Consider the following 23,409-nt stretch of genomic DNA (forward strand, 5'->3'; position numbering starts at 1 on the left):
CTGCAGTGGTCTGTTTTAGTAGCCAGACTAACTTAATCTTATATTTTGCAAGGAAACCAGGGCTGGGAATGGAGAATTAATTTACTGGTCATGTGGTGCACCAAGAAATGTGTCACCTGAGTAACAGAGACGCTGTGAAGATTAGCTAAACTGAACACAGGGTGGTAACAAGCCTTGTGCAGAGCTTACTGAGTCCATCCACTGCATGCTGCTAGAGCGGAATTTTTACTTAAAAATATAAAATGCACCAAATTAATGTTTGAGGAGAGGTAACTCATCAGAAAATTACATTTTTAAAATTGTGTGTCTTCATACATTTATTCTGCATGGCTTTTAAACATTCATCTGTTTTCTGAACCTGCTTATTTCAATTCATGGTTGTTCCAGCAGGAGTTAACCCATACATTAAAATTTCCTTTAAAGCCCTCAGAAGACTGTTTTGGAGTTAATATATTCAGAAGAGGGGTTATTCTGGGGATATAGGGTCATGAGTTCAAACCCTAGACTGCTCAGTTTCTGTGTAGCATTTAAGGATGCTAACATTTCCCCTGTATGAGTAAGTGTTCGCTGCCTTGCACCCAATGCCTCCAGGACACACTTCACAACCAGTGACCATAAACCAGGATATTGGGTGGAAGAATGGACGGACAACATATTCCTGTCTCAGCCCTATGCTGCAATGTGATGCAGGCTCACTCAAAACAGTGTCCCAAGTTCAAATGGGGGAAATTAAAAGAAGTGGGACCCCAAGGGGCATCATGTAGATGGGTGCAGAACTGGATTAAACAACAGTAGCAAAGAATTACGTCATAAGGACCATTTTCTGAATTAGATGATGTTAAAAGTGATGTCCCAAGGGTTTAGTGCGGGTAATGCTGCTTTTTTAGTGATCTTAATAAGATTATAAATGATCTTAATAAGATTATAAACAACAAGTTGTCATGTTTGCAGATGATATTAAACTTGGTGGAAGGGTGGATAAAATTAAATTAACCAAAACATCACAGAGAGACCTTTACAGCATATGTGCTTGGATAGATTAGAGGCAGATGGAACTTAATGTAAGAAAATATAATGTATTACATATATTAAGTCAAAATGTTAAAATCGAATACACAATAAGAGATCTGAAACTTGAAAGTATATCTCATCTCTCTCATAGCCCTCTATAGGTGAAGAACCTAGCAGTCATAAATCGAACGTTAGGGGAAAATGGTGGACTTGTCATTATCTACATCCAGACAGTGTACAGAAGCAAACAAGAAGGCTACAAGGATGTTAGGGTACATAGCTCAATGTTCTCTTCACACAGAGAACCATAAACACATGGAATAAATGACCAACTACTGTGATAGACAGTAATACTTTGGAGAAATTCAAAATTCTTGATGTCATTTTGAAGAAATGTGCTGAATGGCCTGCTCTCGTCAAAACTGTTCTAATGTTTCTTCCTCCCTGATGCTCTCTATGGATTCTTTTACCAAGTATGAATCATTTAACAAACTGGGAACCAGGTGAGAGATAATCTGTCTCAAATGGCATACTTCTATGAAAGACTGTGCCTTCACCACAGTTGTCCTTCTGTAGGGAATGTTTTAACCTTTGCCTTGGAATCACTCATTATGTCTTTTTTAAAATTGATAATCTATCTTTTAATAGTCAGACACTTCCACACTCCTTGATCCTTATTCCACTCCTTTTCACTGTCTCATTCATTAAAATCTAGTTTGCAAAAAAATAAAAAGGGAAAAGACAGCCACCCAGAGGCAACATCTCATTTAATTTCAACTTCCATGTTCTCTATCATGCCTTTGCTGCTTTGACTGTTTTTCCACATTCAGTTCCACATGCTTCCACACACTGCACCTCTGCATTAAAGACATATGCTGGTGTCTGACACTTCTTCAAGCACAGATTATATATACAGGCCTCCATTGCATTAAGATACAAGGCATTAGTCTCATGAGGTATGAGATGCAATGGTTGAGAAAGTAGAGTTGTCCTCTGCACACAGATTCTGTACTATATGGTGTGATGTGACCGGTAAATAAGAATACGATTTTGCAAAACCATATGGACAATAAATCGATGCCCTAGAATAAGAGGTATTGGTAAAATGGCTTAAAAGGCATCAGGTGTCCAATGTACAGAAGCAGATTCACCTAGACTAAATATGATACTCTGAAGCAAAGTGGTGTGGGGGGTCTAGAGCATACATGTTCAAGTCTAAAGTGACCCATAAGGCGCAGTCTGAATTGTTCAAGGGAGAATGGTACATTTTTCCAATAATGCAAGTTAAATTCCTTAAACAGTTCAAGCATTCAAGTGCCAAAAACCCCAGAGTGTGAAATGTCCATAAGCAATTGTCCAACACTCTAGGATGTAATGTGTCTGCTGGACAAGGGCTTAAGTTTACAATACCCTAAGATGCATGGTACCCAGTGCACTGACGTAAAAGCTAATGCCCTGTAAATTGTCCAGTGCTCACAGATACAGTTGTCTATGTCTTTAAAGTTGAGATGTCCACTGCACAAACCTACACACATTCAGTGCTCTAGGATGTTAATTGTCCACTGCACAAGTGTGTAACATTCTTTAAAGCATCCATTGCCCAAGCAATGCAGTGCCCAAAGCCCTAGAGTATGAAATGTCCATTGTTATGTGGTATGTGAGGTTTTCAGCGCAAAGGGTGGAATTGTCCAATGCCTTACAGACAAAGGTGCACCTGTCTTTTTCCTTGAGCAGTGAAGGTTGTTGATAAGTCCACAAAGCATCTACTTTTTGTTGATCTCGTCTATTGCCTTTTGTGGCCATTCTTGTCTTGGATGCTTTGTCACTCTGGGATTCAGCAGGCCAACTCGGAGGTTCAGTTCCGGCAGCTTCACATAAAATTGGGCTGCTGGCTTCTTACTGTCTTTGGCACTAGAGTCTGTTTTCACTGGCACTGCCACATCTGCCTCTTGTGTCCTCTTCCTGTACTGCTGAACCTCTTCCCCTTCAAAATGAAGCAGAATGGTGTGGAAGCTGCTGCTTTCCAGGACTTGGGGACTGAGAGGGAGACTCTGAATGGATGGTCCACTGACCCACTGAATGGAAGGAGTGTAGCTGCCGTGTTTCACAGGAAAGTCCTCAGACAAGCAAATCTGAGGAAGCTTCAGCACCACACTCCTACTGAGAGAAACATTGGGCTGACTGACTTCTGGGAAATTCTTTGGCTGTTGCTCTGATTCCTGCTGTCTCCGCTTGTTCTTATGTATTGCCAACAGTCTCTGCAGGGGAAATGGTTCAGTCACCACGGTGACTGAACTATTGCTTTCTTTTCTTCTTTTTTCCACCTTTCTTTTCAAAGGGTGGCTACTGCCAACAAAGGCCTGAGAGAGTTTAGTACTCAGAACTGAAGGAAACTCCCCCAAAAGGTCAACCTCAGGTAGTTTCAAAGCAACAGGCTTCCTGGGAGGGCTTTCAGACCTTCTGAAACTCAAGATCTCAGCAGCCTCAGATTGCTCAGCAGGACTGTCCACCTCTGGTGATGGAAGCCTCTTTGAAATAAAGGCTGATGTCACTGGGGTGCTGCATGGCACCAGCGGAGGCTCCCAGTCCCCATCCAGAAGCTCCTGGTAGCGCTTCCGAGCGGCCATGTACCTGGCCGGGAGTGTGCCCCTCCTCATGTCGGTGCAAGCAACAATGAAAATAAAGAGGAAAGCAAAGGCAGTAGCCAGCAGCCCAATGTTCTCCTTCACATCAGGAACTGCTCATCTGTAGCAAAACAAAAATAAGAGAGATGGAGAAGATGCACAATAGTAAATATGAATAAATGTGAACACAATCAAGTGGAGAAGCCATGTGTTCCAATACATTTTTCTGATTAAGTTTATCAAGTTGAGGGTCTGCACATCACTGGTTGAAAGGAAGGAACTAATACTGTACAGAATGTCAGTCCATTGTAGGGCACACATTTATGTTCACTCATATAGGGGTCAATTTAGAGCTGATAAATCGACGGAACAGACAAGACTTTAGGATATGGATAAAACACAGTCCCCTCCAAAAGTATTGGAACAACAAGGTCATTTAATTTATTTTTGCTCTGCGCTGAACACACAAAATCTACATGTAAATACAAGGGAATAAAAGCTGAAACTCTGATCTCTCCTCTCATATTCATCTTTTGATCTCACACACAAATGTCTTCAGTGCACAGCAAAAACAAATTTATTGAGCTGGCTGTTCCAAGACCTTTGGAGGGGACATTACTTGAGAACCTGTAGTAAAATTAACGCAGATGTAAAGAGCACACCTGAGCTTAACAAAGATGGTTGAGAGTCAAACTGTAAATGGGATGGCAGTCCATTCCCCGACATGCTCAACACAAAATGCCACATGCACTCACAAGGGGTCAATGTACAATTGCCATTAACGTTTTCTTACACTTCGTGACTTTTATCTGCACCCTACAAAAAGGAAGAGTGTTTTCTATAGACTCAGTAATATGGCCAATTCACCAATGCTAGGAACATACATTATAGGGTAATCAGCCTAATTTTAGGCCAGTTTCAAACATTCTGACAATCATAAAAGGTGTCCGGATTTCAAGAAGGTCTTAAGTGATTTTCTTCCTAGATTATTCTGTAATGTAAAAGGCATAATGAGTAATGTTAAGCTCCCCAATTTACGAATAGGCCTTTTGGAGCCTAACTGATTTCAAATCATAAATAATAACCATGTTCAACATTTACAACTCCAAATCCTGTAGTATTGGGGGAATACGGCAATGTTTTTATATGCAGTGTACCTTGACATCGTATGTGAAAGACCAAGAGAGTGACAAGCAGAATTACCTAAATAAACATAGTGCAGAGGAAGGGCGCTCTTTCTCCTGAACAAAATAGGCTTTCCATTTTTCTTCTCAATCTTTTCCTACAGAGTAACACAAATTATTGCGGCCAGCTGAACTTGAGTATTATCTGATGTTTGTTTTGAAGTAAAATTTTGCAAGATCCTAGGTAAGGAGAGTTGTGACTTTCTGAATCATCAGTTAAAATTAATGAGAAATGTTCTTTTAAATACTTAAATACTTGGGCAATATGAGGAGCAACATTTTAGAAGGCTGATGTTCACCTTTGAGTTGGCTTCCAGAACACATTGAGTGTGGACAGGAGCAGCTGAGGTCCCATTGTCATGGATGATGACTCTACAGATCATTCTCTTCTTAATTCAGTCATACAAACATAAAATTCCCAAATTAGGTAAGCTTTACTGGCTAGTCAAGAGCAGATGCCTCATAATGTGCTCGGTTAAATTAGTTTTGTCTTCTGAGAACACTACATTGCATGCATTTTTTTACCTGTAGGTTAATTCAGGCCATGCTTGAAGACTAATATCTTTTGGCTGACCTGGTAGAACTTGGGAATTGTCCAGGTGGGCCAGAAGACTGTTGGTGATGGTATGGTGACCTGGGGCCTCATGTATAACGCCGTGCGTAGAACTCACACTATAACATGGCGTAAGCACAAAAGCGGGATTGTGCGTACGCACAGAAAAATCCAGATGCAGGAATCTGTACGTACGCATACTTTCACATTCTTCCACTACATAAATCCCGATCAGCGTGAAAAGTAACGCACGTGCACGCGCCTTCTGTCCCGCCCCAACTCCTCCCAGAATTATGCCTCTTTGAATATGCAAATCAATATAAATAGCCTTCTGTGAAAAGACAATGGGAAAAGCACAGGGGAAAATATAAGAATTTCAGCGAATACCAAGTGGAGGCAAAGGAAAAACGTACTATTTGTTGGTTTAAACAGTGGTATAATCAACAAAAGAAAGTTGATCGAGTGACAGAGTGTCGGAAAAACTCGAAAGATCAAATTCACAAAGTCGCACAGTGCCCGAAATAAAAAAGAAATCACATATCAAAGTCGCCGTGAAAAGGCGAGTCGTAGCCCACCGTCTGAGTGTCATATGAAAGCGTATTAGGGTACAAACAAAAAACATAGGCACACAGTGGGAAAAAAGCACGAAATGTCAACTTTAATCTCGAAATTTCCACTTTAATCATGTAGTTTATTTTGCCATTAAAGTAGAACATCATAAACTTCATCTTAAAATCGTTTATTTTACTAGTTTCTCAAGTAGCATGTTAAAGTCTTTGTTCTGTATTTGATCTTCTATGTGCTCTATGTGTATGAATCACTACGTGCTTCCGTTCTTTCTCTTTCTCCGACAGGACACAGAATGCATTACATTCGAGATATTACAGCTCTCTGAATAATTAAAATACTGAGATGTATACGTGATATCATTTTCATGATGATAGGAATGAAAGCATGTTATTAAACATGGGAACACGGTGGCGCAGTGATTGTTCATATCTCACGCAAGAGGCTTGCGGTGCCATGTGCGACCTTCGATGAAATAATTTATTACAGAAGTACTGTCTCTTTCAAACGTACTAACCTCCAATTCCTGTCCATACTTTTCTTTCTCCAATCGCCACACAATTAGCTCTGTAATAGACGTTAAGCCATTTGTAAGCTTAGAACGCCGATTCTTCAAAACTTTTAAGGAACATTGAAATATCTTCGTAGTACATGTTTAATTATTCTATTCGTCTATCCTTCCAGTGTCGCGTCAGCACCAGCAAGAATACAGCGCAAGGCAGGAGCTATCCTTGAACTAGCTATACGCTGCGGCACCGTGTCCTCACATGTTTAATTATTAACAATACAGATTATTTAAATGAAGTTAAAGTTTTATCTGTATACTATAAGCAACATATTTTGCTGCATTTCATCTTAAAAATGATATTGTCATCATACGCGCTTTATAAAGTGGCGCAGGTTGTGCAATATTATAACTGTAGTGTAAGTTTACAGTGAGGTGATTGTACTTATAAGTACAAACAGTTGTACAAGGAGCACTTGATGGACTGATTGAGTGCGTTTATAGTTCTTGGGATGAAACTGTTTCTGAAATGCGAGGTCCGTACAGGAAAGGCTTTGACGCTTTTTGCCGTGGTTGAGGTAGTGTGTACTTGAAACTGTATACCGATAATTCTCTTTCCGATCATCTGCTGCTGTGATTCACACTCAGATACAGTAATATAAATACTCCGAGTGGTGCAGTGAGAGTAATATGGAAAAAGATGATCCGCAGTGGCAACCCTTAACGGGAGCAGCAAAAAGAAGAACAAGATGCAGTGAGCGTAAAAACGCTAAAGCAGTTATGGTATTTGGAATACTATGGCTATTCCCTGGCCCATTATATTGCTACAGGTTAATTACAATCAGATGCATTACACTAATAAACAATATGCAGTTAATTTCAGTGTATTTATAAAGCCGCGTCAGGAATGTGGAGCTAAGAAAGAAAGGATGAGCACACAGGAACAGTAGTTTGACCATTCTGTGGACCATTATATTGTTACAGGTTAATTACAATCAGATGCATTAAATTTATGAACGATATGCGGTTAATTTCAGTGTATTTGATAAAGCCGCCGCCGTGGATGTGGATCTAAGAAAGGGTAACCACACAGGAACAGTAGCACTGCTTTGACGCTGGGTGCCGCCAGTCTGCAAAACCGAGCGGAGAAATTGCGTACGCCAAGGTATGAGTTACCGTGGAAATGTGCGTGGCTTTACGCCAAGTTTAGGTTTTATACATCGCGATTTGAGCGTGGAAAGGTTCGTACGCAACATTTCTGTGCGTACGCACCGTTTATACATGAGGCCCCTGATCTGCTGCTGGCTTGGAGTGTTGTCACCACAATCCTCAACCAGCAAATCAGATCAAAAGTCAAATGAAAATATGTGAACCGCAGTAAAATAACCAAAGGAAGGATAGAAGAATAAACCACAACTGCAATTTGGCAGAAAAGCAAAGCTTCAGCAGTGATGACAGTTGTCAAAAACTTCACACTCAGGAGGAACTTTGCTCTCCAAATTACCTTGTCCTTCACTATGAAAAGTTAGGAAATATCCACAGATATGGTGCATATCATGTAAATATCTGCAATTTGTTTCACAAATTTTACATTTTTGACACTAGGTATCATAAAATAAATTCCAGCAAAGTAATTAATTTCAAATTTAATCAGTGAAAGGGATGAGCAAAAATATACATACAGTTGTGTTCAGCAGTCCAACATCACTAACATGATCAATCACTCTTTTTGGTAGAAATTATATTTCTACATGGCAAATAATTTACTAGTAGGTGTAGTAGAGTAATAGAAAACCAACTGACTCAACAGTCATGACATGCATGCTGCTGATTCTGTGTAATTGAATCATTAATTGATTCAAGTGTTCAAAATAATAGCAAGTGTGGAGTTTAATTAGTGAGGTCATTCATTCTGTGAAAAGCAGGTGTCAATTACAGCCCTTATTTTAGGCAGGAAGGCAGCAAATGGTGTACATGCTGGTTATAGTGCACTTCTCTCTGAAAATCTGAATAAAATGGGTTATTCCAGACATTGTCCAAAAGAAGAACAGCGTACTTTGATTAAAATGTTGATTGGAGAGGGGGAAACATATAAAGAAGTGCAGAAAATGATAGGCTGCTCATGATTGCAATTGCTTTAAAATGGCAACCAAAAACTGAAAAGACATGGAAAAAAACAGAAAACTACCATTCAAATGGATTGAAGAATACCCAAAATGGCAAAGACTCAGCCAATGATCACCTCCATAAAGTTACCTGTGAGTACTGTTACAATTAGAAGACGCCTATGTGAAGCCAAGCTATCGGCAAGAAGCCTCCGCAAAGTCCCATTGTTGACAAAAAGACGTGCTGAAGAGGTTAAAATCTTCCAAAGAACACATTGACTGGCCTAAAGAGAAATGGCCCAACATTCTGTGGACTGAAAATAAGATTGTTCTTTTTGAGTCTATGAGCCATGGACAGTTTGTCAGATGACCCCCAAACACTGAATTCAAGCCACAGTACATTGTGAAGACAGTGGATCATGGTGGCGCAAGCATCATGATATAGGGATGTTTCTCATACTATGGTGTCGGGCCTATTTATCGCATACCAAGGATCATGGATCAGTTTGAATACCTCAAAATACTTGAAGAGGTCATGTTGCCTTATGCTAAAGAGGAAATGCCCCTGAAATGGGTGTTTCAACAAGACAACGAGCCCAAACACACCAGTAAACGAGCAACATTATGGTTCCAGACCAACAAGATTGACGTTATGGTGTGGCCAGCCCAATCCCCGGACCTTAATCCAATAGAAAACTTGTGGGGTGACATCAAAAATGCTGTTTCTGAGGCAAAACCAAGAAATACATCCTGGGCTGGAATACCTGTTCACAGGTGCCAGAAGTTGGTCGACTTCATGCAACACAGATGTACAGCAGTTCTCAGAAACAGTGGTTATACAACTAAATATTAGTTCAGTGATTCAAAGGAAAGCAAAATCTTGAAACATTTTTCAGTTTATACAGTGAATGTTTGAGTTTGTAAATAAGAATGCGGACACTGCTATTTTTTGAACAGTCTAATATTTCCTTTTCTTCACAAATTTTATAATTTTTTCTTCATGTTTTGATTTGGAATAGAATATGTAGTGTTCCCAGTGCATTTGCGTGTATGGAAATAAAAGCTATTATAAGGATTTTGAGCTTTATTCACTTCTTTAAACACACCGCTTATTATTCTGAACACAACTGTATATACTGTATATTCTAAATTATCACATCCATACAAGAACCAGAGACATGAATACCAATAGTCAAAGCCACAGTTTTGAAAAATGAACATTAACTTTGAAATGTAAGTGAAAAAATGTATCTGGAGAAAACAAACCACCACATGTGGAGAAGAAGCAAACTCTACTCTGACAAAACTGGGCCAGGAACTGAACTCACATCCCTAAATCCATGATGAACTACACTGAGCCACCATGATGCTACAAAAAATATGTGTGCATAATAAAATAAAAAAACAAAACCCAAAGAGGATTTGTATTTACTGTGAACCAAAGCAAAAGTATACAGCATCTAGTTGACGTTTATAAATTTGTATTTTTACTCCCTAGAGCAGTGGCTACTATTTTATAATGAAGTGATTTTTAACAAATGGTATTATTTTAGATGTTACCTACATCATGTAGTTTTTAGTGATGGCCAAAGAAAAGTTGTAATCCAATGTTTTCATGCAGAATTGAAACGTCAGATTTCTGATATAATAGATGTCCATGGTGACTGATGCTGGAGAACAGGAAACCATATCAAAAATCCCATGAAAAAATCTCACATTGTGTCACATAATCATTGTGTCAAGTCATCCAGTTGTACGCTCATTACATCAGAAACACGTACATTTTTATTAAATATTCTTAAATAAATCCGTTGTCAGAATATCTTGTTCAAATTGTTATAAATAAAACCTCGGACGTCAATCCCATGACAGAGTAGTTTGTTCCAGATTTCCACAATCTAAAAATGACAGAGATTCCTGTAGTGATGTATTAATGTTCAAGAATTGTATTATGGGTTAAGTGTCCTGTTCTGTAGCTATGATGTAACTTAAATTTGTCTAACTTCAATACGGCTAGTAAGGTAAGTGATGACTTCAGGTGTTAAAGAACATGAAATTCGTAAGGCAAAGCAGAAATAACAGCTAATTTAAAAAAAGTTAGCCTTGGGGTTAAATGTGTAAAACACCTCAGAAGAAGTAATCCTAAAAGAGATGTTTCTGTACCAGCTAGTAAAATTACACCAGATAATCAGCCCACCATAGCACCCTACAAACAAATAGCAGAAGGTAACTGTAAAAAGAGTTTAGTGATTATGTGGGCCACATACACCAGAAGAAAGCCTGTTTATCCTTTGTAGGAAATGCATGTGTGAGCAGCTGCAAAGTGAACCCAGAAATTGTAGGTGAAGGTGAAGGGAGTAAGCACAATTATATGACATGGTCACAAAATAAAAAAAAAGATCAATATAAACCAAGAAATGAAATGTAAAATGGGTAGGCACAGAAATAAATGTTTACACATTTGCAAAATTAAAAGTGAACACTGTAAACATATTAGATAGAATAGAATTATTCATCAACATTTATCCAATCACCTATAAAATGCAAATAGTGTTTAATGTAATTAATTTTTTTTAGCTATGTGAGTCTACTTTTTTAGATAGATAGATAGATAGATAGATAGATAGATAGATAGATAGATAGATAGATAGATAGATAGATAGATACTTTATTAATCCCAAGGGGAAATTCACAAATGTATTATGTTTTAAATTTATAAATGTATTAGTCTCAAACATAAAACAAAGGCAAACCATTAAGTGGGAGGAGAGAAGGAGTAAACAAAATGAAATGGCGGCATATTCTCAAAATTAAAGAGTAAGTTCTTTACACCAGCTCAGAGAAGCAGATAGTTTCTGTTAGTCTACAATTCCCCAGCAACTAGTGCCATACCCCCACCACTTAGTAAGGGCTGCTTGCACCTTTACTAGTAGATCAGAGGTTACGCTGTATTGGCTGAATGACATTTTTTTAATCCATGATCAGGAGTTTGCCTTTATAGGTTTGAATGACATTTTTAATATATTAAGTGAAACAATCTAGAGATCTAAACTAATTTTACACAGAAATGAATTGTACACAAGCTTAATTCTGAAATGTCAGAATTACAGGTACGTATAAAACCTGTCCATAGACAATAAAATAAGCCTACAAACATTCCCTTCAGCTGTCACTTTCTACAAGTATCCTAATATTATTTGCTGACATATACATGGAAAATCTAAGGGCACACTTGCTTTTTAATTACATACACCGCCAGGCTGCTGTTGCTCTTCTAGCATTTCAGACTTACCGTTTTGTTGTCCAGAAATGAGCATGGCTTTCCAAAAAGTGTTTTTTTTTTCTTTATTTGTCCCTCTGTAACATAAATTATGAAGACACACTGTTAATCTCACCTTGTCGGTGATGTGCTTGCTAGAAGCCGAAGACTGTAAGAGTCAGCTCCTTTTGACCCATCCTAATCTGACGAACACTGATGCACCGCATTCAAAGACTGGCCAGTCAATCACCTGTGTTTTAAAGACCCCTGCTTTCCCAAATTCACTCTTGCTTGTTTTCTTCTCACAGTCTGCTAAATCACTATGAAATGTAAGAGGAAGCAGACAGAGAGGAGGAAATGTCATTTTGAATTTGCTATAGCACACCCAACATAAGGATTGTGTTCACGTTTGAGGTCGTTGGTTACAAGAAATAAACACACGTCCAGTAGAGCAGGACGCCTAGGTTCTCAAAAAGCTGGCACAGTTCTGGTTTAATATCAGTGTGTCTGTTCTCTGAGTCGACAGGCAGCCTGGCAACAGAGCAGGGCTGTACTAAAGCATCTAGAATTACCATGTGCAAACATGTCAGTCCCGAAAAATCCCCTTGAACCGTATCTGTCAAAGTGGGTTTGCATGTGTTTACACAAGTAGTGCTATATCAAAGGTTTGCAGATAGAGAATGAAGCATTACTTCCCTGCACAGAAAGGAGCACTGCCATTAAGTAACATAATACTGTCTTTGCAGGACTGAGACACAGTGCGAAATCAACCACACTACTCTGACGATACGGTTAAGATACTGTTATTCTGACCATCCTTTAACAAACCTGTTTAGCACAGAGTACCAAAACAGACTCTACACAATGACAACAAACATGCAGATTCAAGGACAATATGCTAACTGCAGCAGGGAATACTGACTACCATGGTATCCCAGGCATTCAAAATATAACCTAACTGCTGGAAATTTAGAATTGTCTCTGAATGCCCAATGCTGAAGGATTTCACTCAAACAAAATTTTGAATTAGAAACCTATTGTTACCGTTAATTACTTTTTTCTGTTCTTATTTTGTCCCCATCAGAAATTTATACTGCTAAATAATTTTATTTTCCATAACAAATGAAAATTTTGGGGACTGGAAAAGATTTCTTATTCTTAGGTATTCTTTGATTTTACCCAATGAGGACCACATTAGATGCTCCACTGTGGGGTAACTTTATTTTTAATAAATTTAAATTTATTTTTAATAAATTTAAAACGTTTTCTAAAATTCTGATTTCATTTTTTCATTTAGTGTTATCGAGTGTTGCTTGATGTGTGGAAAAATAGATTTAAAGAATTTAGCATAAGGTTGCAACATAGCGAAATGTGGAAAATGTTAATGGGTATGAATAGTTTCTGAATGCACTGTGTGTGTACTGTATATATATATAATACACACACATACACACTTGCATTCATACACAAGAACATGTACAGTATTTGATATTATGACTGGTTGTTCAATTACCTCACGACTTCACTTGTAAACAGAAACTGTCTCAATTTACTGACACGAGGGCCAATAGTCTTCAGTTATACTGTTTGCCTTCCCAAGTTGTATGTCTTGAATAGAAGGCAGCTAGTTCAGTGCCACACTATGTAGTGCTTTACAATCTCCTGCCAAGGAGGTGCCGTACCAGGATGTGATGACGAAGTGAAGATGATCTGTACCATGCATCTGTAGACGTTTCTGGTAACAGATGGAGAAATGCAAGCTGGCCTCAAACATCCGAGCAAGCAGAAGTGCTGGGTAGCCTTTTTGACAAGAACCACAATGTATTTTGCCTACTTCAGCTCATTGGTAATAGTTACTCCAAGACATGTAAAGCCGCTGACCCTCTCAACAGCACCCATACATAAACCTCAACTCCCTTTCTGATCTAGATTATAGTCTGATAGGAGCATCCTACTGATTTTGCAAACATTAAGGGTGAGATTACTTTGCTGGCATCACCGACAGGCAGCACGGAGGATGTGATGGTGTGAATCCACAAATACTGATGTCTGCCAGTTAGGAAGTTTAAAATCCAGTTATAGAAGGTGTCATTAAGTCCTAAATTGGGGAGTTTGGTGATCAGCTTTGCTGGTACAACAGTGTGCTAAGCTACAGCCCATAAATGGGGCTCTGAAATCACAGATTTTAATACTCAAATGTGCCTGGAGAGTATGGAGTGCAAGACACATTCTATGTACAAAAGGAGGTGATCATGACTGTTGGAATATTCTGTTTGTGTCCAAGCACCAGTCTCTCAAAGTACTTCTTCAAGACTGAAGTGACACCAGTAGGCATTCTGACAGTCAACTTTTACTTTCTTAACCTCTGGGATAATCTCTTACTGAAGCAGGCATGGGCCACAGATCACCTCAGTAAAATAAACACAACTATTGATGTCAGCTAATTGATCACTACAAGAAATGTAATTGGACTAGATGGCTTATGAAAATTAACCCAAATGAAAATTCTGCTACACATTGTACAAAAATTCAAAGATGAATCATGTGGTGCAGTAGGCAATTAAATGGAACTCTTCTTAAAAGAAGAGTGTGATACTCTGGGCAACATTCTGCTCGGAAACCCCAGGTTCTGGCATTCATGTGGTTTTTACTTTGACACACAATACCTTCCAAAAGATTGTTGCAGACCACATACACCACTTCATGGCAACGATATTCCTTGATGGCAGTGGATAGATAGATAGATAGATAGATAGATAGATAGATAGATAGATAGATAGATAGATAGATAGATAGATAGATAGATACTTTATTAATCCCAAGGGGAAATTCACAAATAAAAAATAATAATGCAGGTAAAAACAGACAATAACTTTATATAATGTTAACGTTCCCCGGGTGGAATTGAAGAGTCACATAGTTTGGGGGCGGAACGATCTCCTCAGTCTGTCAGTGGAGCAGAACAGTGACAGCAGTCTGTCGCTGAAACTGCTCCTCTGTCTAGAGATGACACTGTTTAGTGGATGCAGTGGATTTTCCATAATTGATAGGAGCCTGCTGAGTGCCCGTCACTCTGCCACAGATGTCAAACTGTCTAGCTCCATGCCAACAATACAGCCTTCCTTCCTCACCAGTTTGTCTAGGCGTGAGGTGTCTTTCTTCTTAATGCTGCCTCCCCAGCACACCACCGTGTAGAAGAGGGCGCTCGCCACAACCATCTGATAGAACATCTGTAGCATCTTATTGCAGATGTTGAAGGATGCCAGCCTTCTAAGGAAGTATAACCGGCTCTGTCCTTTCTTACACAGAGCATCAGTATTGGCAGTCCAGTCTAATTTATCATCCAGCTGCACTTCCAGGTATTTATAGGTCTGCACCCTCTGCACACAGTCACCTCTGATGATCATGGGGTCCATGAGGGGTCTGGGCCTCCTAAAATCCACCACCAGCTCCTTGGTTTTGCTGGTGTTCAGGTGTAGGTGGTTTGAGTCGCACCATTTAACAAAGTCATTGATTAGGTCCCTATACTCCTCCTCCTGCCCACTCCTTATGCAGCCCATGATAGCAGTGTCATCAGCGAACTTTTGCATGTGGCAGGACTCCGAGTTGTGTTGGAAGTCCAATGTATATAGGCTGAACAGGATCGGAGAAAGTACAGTCCCTTGTGGCGCTCCTGTGTCGCTGACCACAATGTCAGACGTGCAGTTGCCAAGACGCACATACTGAGGTCTGTCTTTAAGATAGTCCACGATCCATGCCACCAGGTATGAATCTACTCCCATCTCTGTCAGCTTGTCCCTAAGGAGCAAAGGTTGGATTGTGTTGAAGGCGCTAGAGAAGTCTAGAAACATAATTCTTACAGCACCACTGTCTCTGTCCAAGTGAGAGAGGGATTGATGTAGCATATAGATGATGGCATCCTCCGCTCCCACCTTCTCCTGATATGCAAACTGCAGAGGGTCGAGGGCGTGTTGAACCTGTGGCCTCAGGTGGTGAAGCAGCAGCCTCTCCATGGTCTTCATCACATGTGATGTCAGAGCAACAGGCTGGAAGTCATTCAGCTCACTAGGACGTGATACCTTTGGGACTGGGGTGATGCAAGATGTTTTCCAAAGTCTCGGGACTCTCCCCTGTTCCAGGCTCAGGTTGAAGATGCGCTGAAGAGGACCCCCCAGATCCAATGCACAGACCTTCAGCAGTCGTGGCGATACTCCATCTGGACCCGCTGCTTTGCTGGCACGAAGTCTCCTCAGCTCTCTGCTCACTTGCTCTGTTGAAATTATGGGTGGGGATGTCTCTCCTATGCTGGTATCAGAAGAAGGATGTGTGGAGGGTGCAGTACTCCGAGGTGAGAGTGAGAGTGGGTTAGGGTGGTCAAACCTGTTAAAGAAGTTGTTCATTTGGTTTGCTCTCTTCACGTCTCTCTCGATGGTGGTAGCCCGCTTCGAGCTGCAGCCAGTGATGATCTTCATCCCATCCCACACTTCCTTCACGCTGTTATTCTGCAACTTCTGCTCCAGCTTTCTCCTATACTGCTCCTTTGCCGTCCTGAGCTGGACTCGGAGTTCCTTCTGCACACGCTTGAGCTCATGCTGATCACCGCCTTTAAAAGCCCTTTTCTTCTGGTTCAAAAGGCCCTTGATGTCACTTGTAATTCATGGCTTGTTGTTAGCATAGCAGCATACAGTTCTTACTGGAACTACAATGTCCATACAGAAGTTGATGTAGTCAGTAGTGCAGTCAGCAACTTCCTCAATGTTCTTACTATGTGATCCCTGCAGGATATCCCAGTCTGTAGTTCCAAAACATTCTCTCAAAGCATTCTCAGCCTCCGGGGTCCACTTCCTGAATGATCGTGTGGTTGCAGGTAGGACCCTCACTTTTGATTTGTACTGAGGCTGAAGCAGAACTAGGTTATGATCTGCTTTCCCAAGCGCAGGCAGCGGGGTGGCACTGTATGCGTCTTTAACATTTGCATACAGTAAATCAATAGTCTTATTTCCCCGGGTGTTATAGTCCACATACTGGGAGAAGGCAGGTAATGTTTTGTCCAGCATCACATGGTTAAAGTCTCCAGCGATTAGCACAAGCGCCTCAGGGTTCTGTGTTTGTAACTTAGCAACAGCAGAATGGATAATGTCACTCGCTGTCTCCACGTCTGCCCGAGGAGGGATGTACACAATGACAACAATGACGTGTCCAAACTCCCTGGGCAAGTAATAGGGACGCAAACTTACGGCCAACAGTTCAATGTCCCTGCAGCAAGTGGAGACTTTGACGTTAACATGTCCAGAGTTACACCACCATGTATTAACATAGAGAGCGAGTCCTCCTCCTTTGTGCTTCCCACAGGTACTTGCATCTCTGTTCACTCTAACTGTGCTAAACCCGGGTAGCTCCATGTTAGCATCTGGGATGGTGGTAGTTAGCCACGTTTCGCAAAAACACAACAAACTGCATTCTCTGTAGGTTCTGACATTTTCCACCAGCGTAGCCAGTTCGTCAATCTTATTTGAGATTGAGTTCACATTCTCCAGAATCACTGAAGGCACCAAAGGCTTAAAACGCCACTTTCTCGCAAGCCGCTTCATTTTTAGCTTAGTGCCAGCTCTGCTGCCATGATACCGCCTTCTTACCTCGTCAGGTAAATAGGGAACCACACCGGCACTGGCATTTGTTCTCAGCGCTCGAAGTTGAGTACTTGAATAGAGTCTCGGCGTGTAAAAATCTATGCCCACGTTGTAAAAGTAAGTGTGTCCAGGGAACAAATCCACATAAAATAAAGTGATCGGAGTGATCAATAAATAAAAATAGAAAAATAAAAGTAGAAAAGTACACATACACATACAGTCATACACAGAGCTGCTGAAAAGGCTGCCACTCTCGGCAGCGCCGGAACTAACTAACAGTGACAGTCTCAGCAAGATTATGTACCCAGCCACACTGTAAAACATTGTTCGGGAATGGTTTAAGGAGCATGAAAGAGTTCAAGGTGTTTGTAAGAGCCAATTTTAGAAAGTTAAAGTTTTGAGTTAAACTCATATTAATATTTGCTTAATTTGAATAGAATATAATTTCTTCCATAGTCATAGACAATGGTATAGTCTTTTCCCCCTATAAGTTAGTAAGAGCCTTGAGGAACTCTGGGCGTATCTCATCCACCCCCGGGGCCCTGCCACCAAGGAGTTTTTTGACCACCTCGGTGACCGCAGTCCCAGAGATGGTGGAGCCCACCTCTGAGTTCCCAGGCTCTGCTTCCACATTGGAAGGCATGTTAGTGGGATTGAGGAGGTCTTCGAAGTACTCCCCCCACCGACCCACAACGTCCCGAGTCGAGGTCAGCAGCGCACCATCACCACCATATACAGTGTTGACACTGCACTGCTTCCCCCTCCTGAGACGCCGGACGGTGGACCAGAATCTCCTCGAAGCCTTCCGAAAGTTGTTCTCCATGGCCTCCCCAAACTCCTCCCAAGCCCGAGTTTTTGCCTCAGCAACCATCAAAGCCGCATTCTGCTTGGCCTGCCGGTACCTATCAGCTGCCTCCAGAGTCCCACAGGACAAAAGGGTCCTGTAGGACTCCTTCTTCAGCTTGACGGAATCCCTCACTGCCATTCGGACTCAATGTCCCCCACCTCCCTCGAGATGTGGTCGAAGTTCTGCCGGAGGTGAGAGGTGAAGGTACTTCTGACAGGGGGCTCTGCCAGACGTTCCCAGCAGACCCTCACAACACGTTTGGGCCTACCAGGCCTGACCAGCATCCCCCCCCCACCATCGGAGCCAACTCACCACCAGGTGGTGATCAGTTGACAGCTCCGCCCCTCTCTTCACCTGAGTGTCCAAGACATGTGGCCGCAAGTCCGATGACACGACCACAAAGTCGATCATCGAACTGAGGCCTAGGGTGTCCTGGTGCCAAGTGCACATATGAACACCCCTATGCTTGAACATGGTGTTCGTTATGGACAATCCGTGACGAGCACTGAAGTCAAATAACAAAACACCGCTCGGGTTCACATCGGGGGGGCCAATCCTCCCAATCACGCCCTTCCAGGTCTCACTGTCATTGCCCACGTGAGCACTGAAGTCTCCCTGCAGAACGAGGGAGTCCCCAGAAGGTATGCCCTCTAACACCCCCTCCAGGGACTCCAAAAAGTGTGGGTACTCCGAACTGCTGTTCGGTGCATACGCACAAACAACAGTTAGGACCCGTCCCCCCACCCGGAGGCGGAGGGAGGCTACCCTCTCGTCTACCGGGGTAAACCCCAATGAACAGGCTCCAAGTCGGGGGGCAATAAGTATACCCACACCCGCTCGGCGCCTCTCACCGGGGGCAACTCCAGAGTGGTAGAGAGTCCAGCCCCTCTCAAGGAGATTGGTTTCAGAGTCCAAGCTGTGCGTCGAGGTGAGTCCGACTATATCTAGCTGGAACCTCTCAACCTCGCGCACTAGCTCAGGTTCCTTCCCCTTCAGAGAGGTGACATTCCACGTCCCAAGATCCAGCTTCTGTAGCCGAGGATCGGACCGCCAAGGTCCCCACCTTCGGCCACCACCCAACTCACACTGCACCTGACCTCCTTGGCCCCTCTCATAGGTGGTGAGCCCATGGGAAGGGGGACCCATGTTGCCTCTTCGGGCTGTGCCCGGCCAAGCCCCATGGGTGCAGGCTCGGCCACCAGGCGCTCGCCATCGAGCCCCACCTCCAGGCCTGGCTCCAGAGGGGGGCCCCGGTGACCCGTGTCCGGGCAAGGGAAAGCGCCGTCCAAAGTTTTCATTCATCATAGGAGGTTTGAACCGCTCTTTGTCTCATCCCTCACCTACGACCAGTTTGCCTTGGGTGACCCTACCAGGGGCATAAAGCCCCAGACAACAGAGCTCCTAGGATCATTGGGACACGCAAACCCCTCCACCACGATAAGGTGGCGGTTAAAGGTGGCAGGGCCCCGGGGGTGGATGAGATACGGCCGGAGTTCCTCAAGGCTCTGGATGTTGTAGGACTGTCTTGGTTGACACACCTCTGCAACATCGCATGGACATCAGGGACAGTGCCTCTGTATTGGCAGACCGGGATGGTGGTCCCCCTCTTTAAGAAAGGGGACCGGAGGGTGTGTTCCAACTACAGAGGGATCACACTCCTCAGCCTCCCTGGAAAAGTCTATTTGGGGGTCCTGGAGAGGAAGGTCCGTCGGATAGTTGAGCCTCGGATTCAGGAGGAACAGTGAGGTTTTCGTCCTGGTCGCGGAACAGTGGACCAGCTCTACACCCTTAGCAGGGTCCTGGAGGGTGCATGGGAGTTTGCCCAACCAGTCTACATGTGTTTTGTGGACTTGGAAAAGGCATTCGACCGTGTCCCTTGGGGAATCCTGTGGGGGGTACTCCGAGAGTATGGGGTACCGGACCCCCTGATAAGGGCTGTTCGGTCCCTGTACGATCGGTGCCAGAGCTTGGTCCGCATTTCCGGCAGTAAGTCGAACCCGTTTCCAGTGAGAGTTGGACTCTGCCAGGGCTGCCCTTTGTCACCGATTCTGTTCATAACTTTTATGGACAGAATTTCTAGGCGCAGCCAGGGCGTTGAGGGGGTCCGGTTTGGTGGACTCAGGATTGGGTCACTGTTTTTGCAGATGATGTTGTCCTGTTTGCTTCATCAGGCTGTGATCTTCAACTCTCTCTGGATCGGTTCGCAGCCGAGTGTAAAGCGGCTGGGATGGGAATCAGCACCTCCAAATCCGAGACCATGGCCCTCAGCCGGAAAAGGGTGGAGTGCCCTCTCAGGGTTGGTAGCGAGATCCTGCCCCAAGTGGAGGAGTTCAAGTATCTCTGGGTCTTGTTCACGAGTGAGGGAAGAATGGAGCGTGAGATCGACAGGCGGATCAGTGCAGCATCTGCAGTAATGCGGGCTCTGCATCGGTCTGTCGTGGTGAAAAAGGAGCTGAGCCGCAAGGCTCAGCTCTCAATTTACCAGTCGATCTATGTTCCTACCCTCACCTATGGGTAGTGACCGAAAGAACGAGATCGTGAATACAAGCGGCTGAAATGAGTTTCCTCCGCAGGGTGTCTGGGCTTTCCCTTAAAGATAGGGTGAGAAGCTCAGTCATCCGGGAGGGGCTCAGAGTAGAGCTGCTGCTCCTCTGCATCGAGAGGAGTCAGATGAGGTGGCTCGGGCATCTGATCAGGATGCCTCCTGGACGCCTCCCTGGTGAGGTGTTCCGGGCACGTCCAACTGGGAGGAGGCTCCGGGGAAGACCCAGGACACGCTGGAGGGACTATGTCTCTCGGCTGGCCTGGGAACGCCTTGGGATTCTCCCAGAAGAGCTAGAAGAAGTGGCTGGGGAGAGGGAAGTCTGGGCATCTCTGCTCAAGCTGCTGCCCCCGCGACCCGACCTCGGATAAGCGGAAGAGGATAGATGGATGGATGGAAGTTAGTAAGAGATAGAACCTTCTAGCTAAAACTGAGAAACAGTGTGATAATAGATCTAGTTGTGTTTAGTAAACAGGGACTTGAAAGACCCATTTTCAACTTAGAAATGGGATAAGCATACAGTTTTCTGACCGTTTTGAAATGGTTCAGAAATTTTAAGTGAATAGTAACGATTTAAGATGTAACAAGATTAAGTTTAGAATTGAATTTTTCTTATTATAAATTTTTCCTTTTTTTGCTATTTTAATTTTCTTTTTTGTGTGAACTGTTTTACTTTGAAACTTAACTAAACACTTAAAAAACGAAGATATTTTGTCTGTGGAATCATTTCTGCACGTCAGGCCTTTGTTGAATCCCGTGTTTTGAGTTAGAGCTGCTGAACTTTGGAAACTTTGGGAAAACGCAGCTACATTTTCATCAGAAAACTTGCCATCTGAAGGCCCTGAACTTGAACTGGAATCTACCATCTGAGGACAGAGGACGCTTCTGCTCCAGAACTCAACGAAAGAAAAAGAACTGAGTCATTCCGAGGTACTGTGCTCTTACCTTCTATCTCTGCATGGTCGCAAATAAAAACAAGGTCGCTGTACCTGAACTTAAGAAGATTTTAAGAGACTGTGATATTATAAAGGACATTGTGGATTATCGCTTGTGTTTTTGCCCGAGTCTTTGAAGCCTCGCCGTAAGGAAGTAATCTGCTTTGTTGGAACATCCCGATTGTGACGAAGTTGCTGTCAGGGAAGCCAGCAGTCAGTCTTTTGAGCTGTTGTCATGGCAATGTCTAAGCATAACTCAAGTGAAGTTAGTAGTGATTTGAGTACAGATTCAAAGCCAGAGAATGTAATTGGAGATCTTAAAGATCATATAAGTAGAAGGAAAGATCAGCTTTCTGTGCTCATGACTGAAATCGACAGCCTTAAAGATTCTAAAGAAAATCTTGTAGAAGTAGCACAAAAGCTTGGAATCTTTCGTGATAAGCACAGTGAGATAGAGGAGCTACATAAAAGGCTAATATCAGTGCTAAGTAAGGAAGGCGCAATTAAGAAACAAAAAATGATATTCGCAGAAAGCTCCAAGAATTGGAACAAATTTATTGACATTACAGCAGCATGGCTGAAAGATACAAATAGTCTTGTTAACCCGATCATCTGACGAACAGCTAGTTAATCAATTCGAAGAGATGCAATTGCAAGAACGCAATCATACAAAGTCAAAGGTACGACAAACTTCGTCTCAGTTAAAACACGCTCTCAAAAAGAAATGCGGCTTATCAGAACAGCAAACCGTTGCAGCTTCAACATCTTCTACAGCAGTGTTGAACAATCGACACTTGAGAGAATCCTACAAAGGTTAGATGAACTCGAGTCAGAAAGGCAGGAACGACCAGTAATTACCTCAGGGGCCCGTTCGCAGACTTACAAACAAGATCTTGTTGACGTGCTCATACAGAATCAAGCTGAAAGCCAAAAAAATCAAGCCGAATATCAGAAAGCAATCATTGAAATGGCTAAATCGTTAACCCAACAAAACATAGCTACTACTCCACCACCTCCAGCTCCGCGTGTTGAAGTACCACACAGACAGGTCCCTTTATTTTCAGGTGACCCAATGACTTATGCAAAATTTATTAGAGCCTTCGATCACACTGTAGGTGACGTACTAGCAGACCCACAAGATAAATTAGATTATTTGATTCAATATACAAGAGGATCAGCTCAGGAAATGATTAATGGTTGTACACTATTGCCACCAGATGAAGGTTACAAAAAGGCTAGAAAGCAGCTTGAAAGTTACTATGGCAGCCAAGCTTTTGTAGTAGACGCATACATAAGTAAAGCATTGAAGTGGCCTCAAATAAAACAAAAAGATGGGGAAGCCTTGGGAGACTATGCAACCTTTCTCGATAACTGTATTGACTCTATGACTAAAACAAAAAATCGAGCAGCATTTAATAGCAATGAAAATATTCGTACTACACTTTCAAAGCTCCCATATTCTCTACAAAATAAGTGGGGGGACATAGCTTATGAAATTGAAGAAGAAGAAAAAAGAGATAGAAATTCACGATTTAACTATCTTTTTACATAAACAGGCTAAGATATTTATGCATCCTATTTACCGCAGCAAAGAGAAAAAGGAAAAGACTGACAATGTTAGGTCTCCTCTTAAATATGGTCAGAAAT

At 42.4% G+C, this 23,409-nt stretch overlaps 1 protein-coding gene across 2 annotated transcripts; it reads right to left on the minus strand.

Annotated features, from left to right (window-relative positions):
* Nucleotides 1–1,762: 1,762 nt before the first annotated feature.
* Nucleotides 1,763–12,288, minus strand: LOC127526727 (uncharacterized). 2 transcript variants are annotated; one of them, XM_051923195.1, is made up of 2 exons: nt 11,945–12,288; nt 1,763–3,756 (listed from the first exon to the last, which is right to left on the minus strand). In XM_051923195.1, the coding sequence occupies exon 2, from the start codon at nt 3,666–3,668 to the stop codon at nt 2,775–2,777; it is 894 nt and encodes a 297-aa protein (XP_051779155.1). In that variant the 5' UTR covers nt 3,669–3,756; nt 11,945–12,288; the 3' UTR covers nt 1,763–2,774. The 2 variants fall into 2 exon arrangements, with proteins under 2 accessions (XP_051779155.1, XP_051779156.1); XM_051923196.1 differs by lacking the exon at nt 11,945–12,288 and adding an exon at nt 10,114–10,240.
* Between the last annotated feature and the right edge of the window lie 11,121 nt (nt 12,289–23,409).

This window comes from Erpetoichthys calabaricus, chromosome 2, assembly GCF_900747795.2.
Source record: "Erpetoichthys calabaricus chromosome 2, fErpCal1.3, whole genome shotgun sequence".
NCBI lineage: Eukaryota > Metazoa > Chordata > Cladistia > Polypteriformes > Polypteridae > Erpetoichthys > Erpetoichthys calabaricus.

Bases quoted from the DNA above. Each gene is read 5' to 3' on its own strand.
- LOC127526727 (XM_051923195.1), bottom strand. From the start codon at position 3,668: ATGAGGAGGGGCACACTCCCGGCCAGGTACATGGCCGCTCGGAAGCGC.